The sequence below is a fragment of the Octopus bimaculoides genome, chromosome 1 (assembly GCF_046866305.1).
Source record: "Octopus bimaculoides isolate indiv1 chromosome 1, ASM4686630v1, whole genome shotgun sequence".
Lineage (NCBI taxonomy): Eukaryota > Metazoa > Mollusca > Cephalopoda > Octopoda > Octopodidae > Octopus > Octopus bimaculoides.
The window spans coordinates 116841786-116856192 of NC_142928.1; the positions used below are offsets into that span (position 1 = coordinate 116841786).

At 37.0% G+C, this 14407-nt stretch overlaps 1 protein-coding gene across 1 annotated transcript in view; it reads left to right on the top strand.

Annotated features, from left to right (window-relative positions):
* The window catches only part of LOC106876867 (A disintegrin and metalloproteinase with thrombospondin motifs 16), a 347122-nt gene that overhangs the window by 222753 nt on the left and 109962 nt on the right, over nt 1-14407 (top strand). The window contains exon 5 of the mRNA XM_014925608.3: nt 3415-3647. Coding sequence (XP_014781094.1) covers nt 3415-3647 — 233 coding nt within the window. The remainder of the gene's footprint in view (nt 1-3414; nt 3648-14407) is intronic.

Here is a 14407-nt window from a genome sequence, read left to right on the forward strand (position 1 = left end):
TTGTCCGACGCTACATTCCTCCATGGCAAGGTTTAATTTGTGTATACAAATTTAATTTGCGGTCCATGGGAAGAGCCGTTTTAACGATGCGTCCTACCCAGCTCTTCGAAACGCCGGTGTTAAAACGGGGGTAGCTGATGAAGGAAAATGTTCTCTATGTGGCTTGTGTGTTTTCTTGTCTACGTTTTGTTTGCAATGTCCTGTATCCAGATATGCACCTATACATACAGGTGGATGTCGGTATGCACATACCTGTACGTATATATGCATATACTCATTTACTATTTGTTTATATATATATATATATATATATATATATATATATATATATATATATATATATATACATACATACATACATATATATATATATATATATATATATATATATATATATATATATATATATATATATATATATATACATACATACATATATATATATATGTAAAAACACACACATGCATAACATATGTGTATGCATGTGTGTATACATACACACATACGCACACACACACATGCATGTATACAGTGACAACAGAAATGAGTAAGAGGGAAAGTGAGAAGGTTAGAGCAGAGAGGAGTTCAGTTTAAATATGTTATTCACGTGTTTTGGTTGTAAATAAAACTTGGTAAAGTAAATCAGCCCACGTTCGAAAGTAAGCCTGCTCTTTATGAAAGTCACCGCAACTATGGACTAACAACAGCTACAAAACAACAGCCAGCGTGGGAGTATCTACGCGTTTGGTCTCACTTGTAGAAACACCTGCCAAATATTCCTCAAATTGAACTCTACCGTCTTAAAAAGGGATATACGGGATAATGTTTTCCGGTATAGAGGGGTGGTCGTACCTTGAATGGCTTACTGTATGATGGTAATTCGAAAGGTTATAAACATTTAACTTGTTCCCAACCTCTGAAGTTGTATAAATTCTCAACTAATAGATCAACTTCGCCTTCAATCTTCTGGAGCTAATAAAATAAAGAAACAAGGTCGATACAAGCAACTATGCCTTTTCCCAAATTCTTAAAAATTTATAGATAAATAAGAATAAAGAAAGAATAACTATGCGGATAATCGTTTAAATTATCATTTTACATATTTTAGCACATCCTCACCATCCTCCTCCTCCTCCTCCTCCTCTTCCTCCTCCTCCCCCTCCTCCTCCTCCTCCTCCTCCTCCTCATCATCATCATCTATTCTTTTCAAGTATCTAATACTTTCCTGATTATTTTGGCTGTGCCAAAGAGGCAAACCTATTGTAACAGCTCTACTGAGCACTCTAATTCGTTTTCTTTTATATTCCTCTTGATGCCTTCTGATACTTGCCCCAAGGATCCAAAATTAACTGACACTATCTCCGCCTTCATTTCATACATAAGAGAATTATATATGTCTAGTTTTTCGCTTTCCTTCTCGTCTCTTCGTGGGTCGAAGGGACTCGCAACATCTATTATATAGCACTTGTCGTACACCTTGTCTACCACCATTAGGTCCAGCTTGTTATGCTCTAGTACAAGCTGCAAAAACCCGTCCGAGATTTCTATAGGGGGCTGTTTGAGTGTATGAGCGACAATGGCATAGGATTGACTCTGGGCATCGACGAGAACAGTCTGAGTGGTCTCTTCTGGAGGACTCTCGTGTCGAAGATCATGGACAATTTCCAAAAGTCTTTGGCATAGCAATGCTACAGTGGGGTATTGCCTGTTTGAGACAAGCTCTTCTAGCATGGAACTGTCAACAGTCGAACCTGCTCGAGATGTATGGAGGGGCACGAAACCGTCCTGTATGGAGTCGTTTCGTGTCCATGCATTAGAGTTTCGTGGGCTTGTGCTGAGCAGTTGTTGCTTTGTGTAAGACGAATCCAGCTGTCCGCCGAGCGTATATTGAAAATCGACGTGCCACCTTCCTTTAGCAGAGATGAAAGACAGATCTTTCTCTTCTTAGTGGCAAAAGATGCTGTGTGGTGCACTTGTTTGAAAAGTTTGAAGACAGGCACTTTCCTGTCTGGTCAAGCTCTCATCAGTTTCTTCAAATATAGTTTAAGGAGGAAGGTGAGGGTAGATAGGAATGTGTTGCTTGCTAGTGTATTTATCAGAAGGTGAATGAGAGTGGAAAGACTGGTGAGATTGAATGGATCTACTCTTAGTATGCTTTTTCAAAGTAGGTGGAAAGAAACTGGAAGAGGGTACTTCCCATGCCTTGGGGGTGGCAGAGTAATCCGGGCCTTTTGTATAGGGTTTTATCAGAATTACCCCAAGTGGACTACCCCGCTCTTGAAGATTCTATTAATTAAATATTTCTCTACCTTTTATTTATATATCCTTTGTTAAATTCTTTAATATTGCTGTCTCCCTCTGACAGATTAAACCCCACCTATTTTTGTGTGCTGTATCTCGTCCTTTGATATTGTCCTCTAGGTCTCGGGACTTTGTGACCAATAAAAGAAATTGTCATCATCATCATCATCAATATTATTATTATTTTCATATACCTTCAACAGATTAGACTGTTGGGAAAGAAAAGAATTCTAACATCGGGCTACAACAGGTAACCTTAGATGCCAAGAACCCTCCTAAGTATCCTAGCTGTCCCAAATAAGACTGTTTCTGCAGCTGTACTAACCTGGGTTTTATGCCTATTTCCTCTATCCATCTGTTCAGATCTTTAGGGATATTTCCCAATGCACCTATAACTGCTGGGATACATTTTACCCGCACTTTCCATAGTCTCTATAATTCAGTAGCTAGGTCCTGGTACTTTGCTATACCTTTCAAAGTAGGGTTTTCATCGTTTGGGACTGTAGAGTCAGTTATCTGGCACTTTCTATTCTCTTTATCTACTATTATCAAACCAGGCCTTTTAACTTCTATTACTCTGTCAGTCTGAATGTTGAAGACCCATATCTTGTATTTCTTACTTTCTAGTACTTTACTGGGTTCATGTTCATACCGTTTATCAGTATGTTCAAATACTAGCTTTCTACATAGCTCCCAGTGGATTATTATTATTATTATTATTATTATTATTATTATTATTATTATTATTATTATTATTATTATTATTATTAGTAGTAGTAGTAGTAGTAGTAGTAGTAGTAGTAGTAGTATAAAGGTGACGAGCTGGTAAAATGATTAGCGCGCCGAACAAACTATTTAGCTGAATTTTTCTGGTCCATCTTTACATTCTGAGTTCAAATTCCACCGAGGCCGAATTTACCTTTCATCCTTTCGGGTTCCATAAAATAAGTACCAACTGGGCACTGAGGTCGATGTAATCACTTACCCTCGCAACTAAAATTGCTGGTCTTGTGCCGAAATTTGAATCCATTATCGTTGTCGTTGTTATATAAATATATATGCAAATTATTGGTATTAATATTGCAATTATTGTTTATAATTACTTTCCTTTAGGTAAGACCTCGTCTGCACAGTCGAAAACATCGCTACCAGTCTTTAACTCTGATTTCAGTAGTAGGATGAATTTCCGGTCACGCCGAAAAAGGGACGCGCAGACAACTTGGAAGCAGCCATTACCACCTTTGGCAGATCGTACAGTGGAAACACTTGTTGTTGTCGATAAAGTGATGTACAAAAAACACGGCGAAGATTACATTACCACATATACTTTGACTCTGTTTAATATGGTAAGTAGAATCTCTTTCTATTTCGTTTAGGTGGTGAGGTGGCAGAACCGTTGTGTCAAATAAAGTGTCTCAGCAAGGACAATTTGTTCTGGCTTTTTACGTTCCGATTTCCAATACATCCGATGTCAACTTAACTTTTCATACCTGCAGCCTCGATAAAATAGATACGTAACAAGTATGGGGCTGATGACATCAACTAACACTCTCTTCTCAAAATTGCTGGCTTCATGCATAAAGAGTGTAGGACAAAACACCCCAGGAGAGAATCCCCTGAGATAAAGTGCGAATCAGAACACAAAAAGAAAACCTCATTTATAATTTTTATGTTTTTGACCTTTAACACCATTTAATACCATTAAAATTAGAAGAAGTATAATGTAAGTAATTTATTTCCGAAGTAGTCATGAAAAATATTATATTTCTTTGTGTTGGTTCACTCCACAAGATTTGTTTTATCTACCTGGGTACCGTAATTCCCCATGTAAACATATCATCGTCATCATCATCACCATCATCGTCGTCGTCGTCGTCGTCATCATCATCATCACTTAAAGTCCGTTGTCCATGCTGGCATGGGTTGAACGGAAGATTGCACCAGACTCCAGTCTAATTCAGCATGGTTTCTACGGCTGAATGCCCTTCCGAACGCCATCTACTCCGAGAGTATAATGGGTGCCACCGACACGGGTGCCATTTGCGTGACACTGGTATCTGCCACGACTGCAATTTTGCTCGCCTTGATGGGTCGTCTTCTCAAGCACGACATGATGCCAAAGGAACTTGCCTCCGTGAGGCCCAACTCTCGAAATGCATTCTCTACGCGTTACTGGCACGGGTGCCAGTTACATGACACCAGCATCAGTCACAACTACGATTTCTCTTGGCATGACGAGTCTTCTCAAGCACAGCATATCAACAAAGGTCTCGGTCGCTAGTTATTGCTTTGTGAGGCTCAAAGCTAGAAGATTATGCTTCACCGCCTCGCCCCATGTCTTCTTGGGTCTACCTCTACCACAGGTTCCAACCACAGTTAGAGATCGACACTTCATTACACAGCTGTCCTCGTCCATACGCATCACATGATCGTACCAGCGCAGTCGTCTTTCTTGCACCACATATCTTCTTTAAAGATCTAATTGTGCAACGGAAGGCCAATAATGCCACCAACTGCTAAGGAAAGAATGCAGGCAGGTAGGGATAAAGAAAAATACAGACCTGCTTCCGTGTATGATCCACTTTGAATATTCAAGGGTCAAACTATTCAAGGGATTTTTGTCCTATTTCGCACTTTATCTTAGGGGTTTTGTCCTAGGAGTTTTTGTCCGAGGGGTGTTTTGTCTTGGAGAGTGGAGGGTTGTCAGGACCTCATGCATAAATTATAAGCCAGTTTATCTACGGCCTCATATAATCCCTTTGTATCAAACATCTTTTATCTTTTACTTGTTTCAGTCAGTAGATTGTGGCCATGCTACATTACTGCTTTCAAGAATTTTATTCGAACGAATCGACTCCTGTACATATATTTTAAGCATGGTACTTATTTTATCGGTCTCTTTTACTGAACCGCCATGTTACGAGGAAGTAAACGCACCAGCATCGGTTGTCAACCGGTGTTGGGAGACAAACACAGACACAAAGACACACATACACAGGCGCACGCACGCACGCACGCACACGCGCACACCCACCTACGCGCGCACCCATTAGATAAATAGGATTCCTATAAAAACTAGTAGAATGCTATGGAAAGCTCTCCCACGGTTATTGACTACTTGCTGTTATTGTCTTGTTACTGGATATGCCCTCTTTTATGCATGAAGAATTCTATAGTATCCGTAAAGTTTATATAAATAGATAACTGATAGAAAATGGAATGAACGAAGTTCTTCATTTAAAAACCACTACAATTGTTTCGACACGTTTTTATACCTGTATCACATTGGTGAAACTTTGTGTAATCATTATCATATATCCAAGGTGTAACATGCATCTACTCAGGAGATTATTTAAGAAAGTCTTTCGTTAGATCCCCCTTTCATTTCACTCTGTGTGCAAATGCATACCCAAAATGATGTGTCTTTTTGATATATGTGTAAAATTGTATCGAAACTATGTAACTGAGACAGAGATAAAGAAACATTGATCATAGAATAAACATCAAATTCGAGTCAACGACTTTATACATAACACTATACTTCCAAACATATATAAATCATATATAAATATTACCATGGTTCTTATACATATAAAGTATATATATATATATATATATATATATATATATATATATATATATATATATATATATATATATATATATATATATATATATATATATATATATATACATATATATATATATATATATATATATATATATATATATATATATATATACAAAAAAAAACACAGAAGGTAAAAATATAGATGCCAATAAAAATACAAATATATAGAACGGCCTATCAAAAAGGTAAATACAATCGACTAAAAATTCTAAAGTCGGTCAGGTTGTTATATATATGATCGAGTCTCTTGTCGTGAACGACATATGAAGCTTCAGTAAAATAAAGCGTTAATCATGTTCTATGGACACGAAAGTGTCTCTTGAGGCCTTCTGGCGCCTAGCAAACCTTTTGGCAAATGGAAAAAGTTGTGGACTCAGTTTGCTTGAGTGCTTGTTGGTTATCTGGGCGGAGTCGGAGGAGCTCATGACCACATCAAACTCATTGATCCTAGACTCCTTATACCAAGGGTCACTCTGGAACGCAATAAGAGTCCTCCTAGGCAAATTAATGATATTAAATTCATCAGTTGCAATATGCAAAAGCTTTCTAGTCAAAATCAGGATCTTATTGAGTAATATGGAAGAAACTGACGGGCTATAGATTCTCTATCCCGAAGTGAACTGTAAGAACGAGGTATTGTTTTTACTGCGGAATTGTTCAATATATATGTGTGCGTGTGTGTATATACATATATATGCACATAGGCGCGCACACGTATATACACAGATACTAACACATGCACATATACAAGTGTGCATGTCACTCTGTCTGTATCTGTCTATGTATTTCTTGTATGATGTAGTTGTAAAATTATGCGATCATATCTTAAACGAAAGATACTTTGAAACTATTCTTCTCGCGTGCAAAGAGCAATGGATGAACATAAAAAAGTTTTCTTACACGATGACTTCATGCATTGTTTTGAACAATGAATGTTGTTGAAGTTAATTCCCATGCCTGTCTCCTTTCGCGATAAACTTCTTTTCAACACTCATCCTCTCTCCCGTTCCTTAACCTTTTAAGTACAATCTTGGTGATAGTTTCATCGACTCTACTCATACCCTTCACTAAGCCCAAGCTACTCTTCCTACAACTCTTCCACTCCTATCCATCTCCTATTTCTTTCACCCGCAGAAAATAACGATAAATACAAAGTAAATAGAGCAGATCCTTTAGAAACCCTCAATTAAAATTTCTTACGCTTAGCAGAACTGAATGGCTGAGCGGATAAAGTAACGTATAGTACCAGCTAAAAGGATTTGTGCCCTAATCCGTTGAAGGCGCTTCGCTAAGTTCTGGGACTTCAAACATAATTTTACATAGTTCTCACTTCATCCAAAACCACTGTTTCCCAACCTATTTTCTCCCCGGTCCTACTATAACTTCCCAGCCTCACCAGTGATTGGAACAAAACAACTTTATTTTATCACAGTTATTTTATACCAAAGAATCTACCGGTAACTCCTTTAAGTACTGAATAAAAAAAGTACATTATTGACTAAAGAAAGAAAAGTGAATGATTTTAATGAGAACCCCGTGCTTGGCGACTACGACATAACTAAAATTTTCTCAAGCCCCACGGGTGGGGCGTATGCCCCATGTCGGAAATCACTGACATAAATAACAGCGTATGAGTATCGGGTTGGAAAGTCCTTCTTGAGAGAAAAAGTCGAAGTCTGTGTTCAACCTTTTCTATCCAAGAAGGTTCGCCAACTTCGAACTTACATGCTATCATTTATAGCTTTATGAGATGTACTTGGAGATCCAATAATCCAAAACGAATTATTTCACGTTGTCTCGAAAGTTTATAAAATTCTTATAACGATACTACATCTAGAAATGTTGCATGCGATAGATCGTTGTCCTTTTTCAGAGTCAGACTTATTTCCCGTCAATTTAATGATCATGAAGCTGGCGCTAAACAACTGGGGTTCTGCTCTAGATGAGAAACACAATAATTACAAGGCAGTTCAACACCTTGCTGAATTGATTAGAGTGTCATTAACTGCACCCACCAGTTCAATAGATGGCACTCTGAGCTACTTATAGTATTTTGACACCTTTATATATATATATATATATGTGTGTGTGTGTGTCTGTGTGTGTGTCTGTGTGTCTGTGTGTGTGTATGTGCGTGTGTATGTGTCTGAGTGTGTGTGTGTGTGTGTGTGTGTGTGTGTTTGTGTGTGTGTGTGTGTGACTTTATGAACGCGAGTATGTCATTGCTTTTTCATGATAATAATTCCTATTGGGTAAAAAAAAGAATGGGGACCAGTTATTTGACGTGGAAATAGGGAGCTATGACGGTGCCGAGATAGGCCTCTATATTTTAGATATCCTTAGAAAAGAAATAAAAGAAGCTAGCATAGGTTAATATAAGAAGTTTTTATAAAAGAAGCTAACATAGAACGATGGCGTGGGAGTGGTACACAATAAAAACAGATATTATATGGATAGAATTAAGAAAAAATTATGCAAAATATTTAGCCAATTATATCTAAGACCTACAATTAGTACCAACTTTAAAGAAATCAACATCTTAGATATTAACATGAACCTTAGCACAAGCAAATTAAAACCCTACTAGAAACTAAATGAGGAAGCCTCGTGTATAGACATAGGCTCCAACCACCTACAGCAGTCATTAAACAACTAGGTAACAACATTAGCAGGTGTGTTTCCAATTTATCCGCCGATAGAGACACGTTTGTAAAAGACGCCCCATAATATAGAAAGTTCCAACTTCAAGAATACCATAAACAACATTGAACCAAATACAAATAGACCAAGACAGCGGAAAATATTATAGTTTAACCAACTTTATAGCATGAATGTTACCACTTACATAGCTAGGAAATTATTAGAATTAATCCTTCCCCACCCCACATTCACAAAAATACCACAAACCTTTCAACAGAAACACTGTTAAAGTTAGCTATAGTTGCCTCTCCAATATAGGTCTATTATACTCAATCGCGAATAAAAGTAAATATAGTAGAGACACCCCCGAAAGACGATGCAACTTCAGATTTCCAAACCGTTTTCCTCTAACAATAACTGTCTCGAAAAAGAACTTGTATACAAGGCCAAGATCACAGAGCTCAACGGAGGATCAAAGACCTATATTGGAACGACGGGCAACTCGTTCAAGAAAAGGTACATGCAAAACCTGGCGTCATTCAGTGATAAAAAAAAAAAAAACACGCAACATTACTGTCCAATATTATGTGGACATTGAAAGAAAGGAGAATAAGTAAACCCCAGATAAAATGGAACATCATTACTAAAACTAAAACATACAGAGGAAGAAATATTAGATGTGAACTCTGTATTACTGAAAACTAAGCATCATACAGTAAACAGAAAACAGGCTAAATATTAGGAAAGAAATCTTTTTCTGCATACACAAGCAATTTCTCACACTGAAACACTTCAAAGACGAACCACCACCTACACCACTAATCCCACAAGCACAGCCCCTTTTCCTGTGCTAAGGTTCATGAAATTTGGATACACATAACACACGAACTCTACACGCAGACGAAATGTGCTCCCATGACGAACTACTTTAGTACACAAGCATACAAACATCATCTACACCCAGAATATAATATAAGATAATGCAAACCATTCGACACAACTGCTTTCCCAAAAGTCAAACCCAAAGGAGATAATCACTCAAAAAATGTCATCCATGAGTAGTGCCCCTCGATTTATTGTTTTCTTTGAGAATCTCTGAGAATTCAACAAGACTTTGTGTTTATCCAAAATAGAGACGAACACCATTCCTCCATGTGATCGGTTTCAAAAATTGTTAAGATACTTTTCTATTTTTCGTAACATGAAACCAATGGTAGCCTTAATTCATAAATAAAGAAATTCTATCCACCACTACGGTGTTGAGCAGTCATTTTCATCGTTCGACATTTGCGTGTATGTATGTATGTATGTATGCATGCATGTATGTATGTGTGTATATATGCATAGTCCAGTGGGTGGCATTATTCTGTAGTAATGCCCCTTATATATATATATATATATATATATATATATATATATATATATATATATATATATGAATGCGTCTTTGTTTTTATGTTTAGTTATAATAAAAACAATTTTACATTAATCAGTGGATTTACGCTATACGTTTGTAAAATACAAGTTTATTCTTAATCAAGAATATTGTTGACAGTAACATCTGTTCTGCTAGTTAAACCATTGTCAGACTGCAGTCCCACGATGGCTTAACTGGCCGAAACTTCGAAGTCACGGCCACAATATCCTTCTTTAAGAATTAACACGCACACATGTGCGCGCGCGCATATATATAGAGAGACAATGAAAGAGAGTGAGTGAGTGAGTAAGTGAGAGGAGGAAGAAGAAGCAGAGATAGACAGCAAATCTAGATGTAGACTGCATAGATAAAAGTAGAGTAAAAGATAGATAAAGAGAAAAACTGAGCCCAACACATTTTGGTTGATGCACTGACTACAAATAGAAATGGCGAAGAGACAGCTGAAAGCTATTTAGTAATTTCCTTACTGGCATATCAATCATCTGTTCTCTTTGATGATATTTTAGATCCCTTAAATGTGATAATGAATACCACTTTGACATAGGGTCAGAAAATTTTCAAGGGTATCATCCTTAACAGAAACCTTTGCTCCGAATAACTGGGTTCATTCAGTAAACTATAAACACCTGATTTGTAATACCGACGGAAACTAATTTTTGTTGCTGTTTTGCTTCTATGTCAGCCTTGGTCGAGCCTAATGAACAAAGGAATTTTTGTCTTCTGTCATAAATTCGGGCTGACCAAATCCACTCACAAGGGTTTGGTCGGTCTGAGGCTATACTAGTATCTATGTGTAACTTTGTGTCTGTGTTTGTGCCCCATCACTGCTTGACAACCGGTATTGGTGTATTTACGGCTGCGTAACTTAACTGTTTAGCAAAATAAACCGATAGAATAAGTATCAGGCTTTAAAAAAAAAGTAAGTACTGGTGTCAATTTGTTCGACTAAACTCTTCCAGACGGTGACTGGAGATATTTCAGGTTAGAAGATAAAAGTTAAAAAACGAAATTAAATACTGCAAAACAACTTACCTATAAATCTGATCTATTTTATTCGAAACAATTTTTTCCAAAAATCTGTACAGTCGATTATTGTAACACACACACACACACACACACATACATAAGTGTTTAAGAAGTTCGCTAAATTATGTGATTCCAGGTTCGAATCCATTTCACAGTTCCTTAGCTAAGTATCTTCTACTATAGCATCGAGTTGACATGTTTTGTGAGTGAAATTAGACAAAAACTCTGCCTGTTCACCGACGAAACTTCGTGCTGCGACGAAAATATTTTGACACAAATTAAATTAAAATGTTGAAGTGAATCTAACGATTTGACTATGTCCTTAAGTGGCTTACAAACATCTTCCACGCTGCAATTGTGTGCGTGTATATATATATATATATATATATATATATATATATATATATATATATATATATATATATATATATATATATATATATATATATATATATATATATATATATATATATATATATATATATATATATATATATATATATATATATATATATATATATATATATATATATATATATATATATGGGAGAATATACAAATAATAACAACAGACGAGGACAGGTGGTGTAAATAACAAAAGTATATATTAGTATGACGCTCGGGAATACGGAAAGTCTTTGACGTTTCGAGCTACGCTCTTCAACAGAAAGAATACGGAGACAAGGAGAAAAACACGGAGAAAAAAAATTGAATAGTGTTCAGTCAACGGTCAATCATAATAATGGCCGATCATAACAATGACTGACCGGAAGTTAGAAATTCTTATTTCAGGAGAGCTAAGAAAGGGGGAGATAACAAACGGTGATCGGGAACGAGGGGCTGTGTGTAGGAGGTAGAATGCTGGTGATCTTGACGTATGTAGTGTGAAAATGGGGAAGGGAGAAAGGGAGTTAGTAGTTGGTCAGTTGTAGTGTGTGCGTGGTGTGATGCGAGGGTATTGGTGTGGTGTGATGTGAGGGTGTTGGGAGGTGGGGAAGGCATGGGTGGAGTGTGGGTTAGGCTTAGGGTGGGGTAGAGGTAGGGGTCTGTGGGTAGGGGTGGGTGGTGGGTGTAAGGAATTGGATGGGGTGGAGTGGGAAGTTAGAGTAGGAGTGTGTTGGGGTGTGGTGGGATGAGCTTATGAGAGGGTGTTGACGAGGAGGGAGAAGGGGAAGGTGAATGTAAGAGAGGGGGAAGATGGGTATGGGAGGGGAGAGGAGAGAGGGTGGGTATATATATATATATATATATATATATATATATATATATGCACACACACGCATAGGCGCAGGAGTGGTTGTGTGGTAAGTAGCTTGTTTACTAATCTTATGATTCCGGGTTCAGTCCCACTGCGTGGCACCTTGGGCAGGTGTCTTCTACTATAGCTTTGGGCCGACCAAAGCCTTGTCAGTGGATTTGGTTGACGGAGGCTCATCGTGTATGTATTTATATATATATATATATATAAATATGCATATGTTTGTGTGTCTGTGTTTGCCCCCTACCATCGCTTGACAACCAATGTTGAACAAATTTCAAGGTCAAGTCCCTTTATCAAAATAAATAATTTCGAAGCATAAAGACATTTTAAGATAATATTAAAATTTAAGAATTTTTTTTTAATTCCTAAAAATCTATAACTTTTCCTTATTGCTCCTGAAAAGCGCTAATTAATTGCGCTGTATTAAAGGATATCCTTTTTATATACATCTCATAATTATATATATCATATATATAATATATACATATATGTGTACGTGTGTGCCTGTGTTTGTGTGACCTTGTATGTTTTTCTTTGTGTCTGTGTTTGTCCTCCCCATTATTTGACATCCGGTGTTGGCGTGTTTACGTCCCCGTAACTCAGCGGCTCGGCCAAAAGTGCCGATAGAATAAGTATCAGGCTTAAAGTACTGAGTTGATTCATTCGACTAAAAATTATTCAAGCCGCGTGGCTCATCATGGGCGCAGTCTAATGACCGAAAGAATTAAATGATAAAAGATAAAAGATGATACGGGTTGATTTTCAAAACAAGTCTCTCTTAAATTTCATGGCATTGTCTTATAAATGGTAAATTACATATGGTAATCTTATATATTTTAAGTCGGAGGAAAAACGGCAATGTCACTTTTAAGCATAGTTCTACTCGATCAGGACTAACTAAGGGCTAAAAAGCAAAAATAACAACAAAACTTTTACACTTGATCAGAATCACTGATACAGAATGAGTAATAAACATGAGAATTAAAGGTGTGTCAAGTAGGTGGCTGGAAGTCTCCTTTGTTGTTCGCTAAGGCCACATATGTCATATAGTGCTCTATTCTTGTGGGTCATCTGGTACTCCATCCCAGCAGGCATGTGAAAGAGGTTGCATAGATAAATTATTTACAGCTTTAAATCCCCAACAACTGCCCTTGTATTTTCACCTGTTTTGATTTTCTCAAACCAACCGTGATGGATATTTCACGGTTGTTTAGATGCTGTCATTGTTACAAGTTCGCAAATTAACACTTACACCTTATAAATATGCGACCTTATACCTAATTAATAAATCGATATTTCTTCTTATTATACTGTTCATTTTCATAGTCCATTTTGGTCCTAATGTGTCTTTCCGGTGTTTAGTAACTGCTGAATAACTTTATCAACTAAGAATATATAATCTGCATACAAACAATACTTTGATGGGTTATCTAGTGCTTAACTCTCTACTTCACACATCTCAACGAGGATAAAAGCACCTTTCAAAAGTCACAGCGTCGTTAAACTGTTTGTCTTTCGTGCAGATATCTATCTATCTATCTATCTATCTATCTATCTATCTATCTATCTATCTATCTATCTGTGTATCTATCTATCTATCTATCTATCTATCTATCTATCTATCTATCTATCTATCCGTCAGTCTGTCTGTCTATCTGTCTGTCTGTCAGTCTGTCTATATCTATTTCTTTGTGTGAGTGTGCGCACGCACGTATGTGTTGGAGCGTCTTTATGATTGTGCGTGCGCGTACACGTATATATAAGTACATTTGTAATCGTACACACACACACATACATACATACATACATAGGAGAGTATAGTGAGCAAATTATTTTGTCACATAAATTTACAATTGTTTCATCGACTACCCGAAAGCTTTTGACAACATTCGAACTCAAGTGTAATTCTATATTTCTAATATATTGCAACGATAGACACAAATTGTATCATTACATCGATACAATCGAATGTCAGCTCATCAGAATCCTGTACAGCATATATCTGCTGTAGAAGACTTCTATTATCACACATTTACACCTATCACCAGTAGGTAAATCGTGGTGGATGAATAAATACCAGACAATTCTGCAGAAAAAAGCAAGGGCTGTA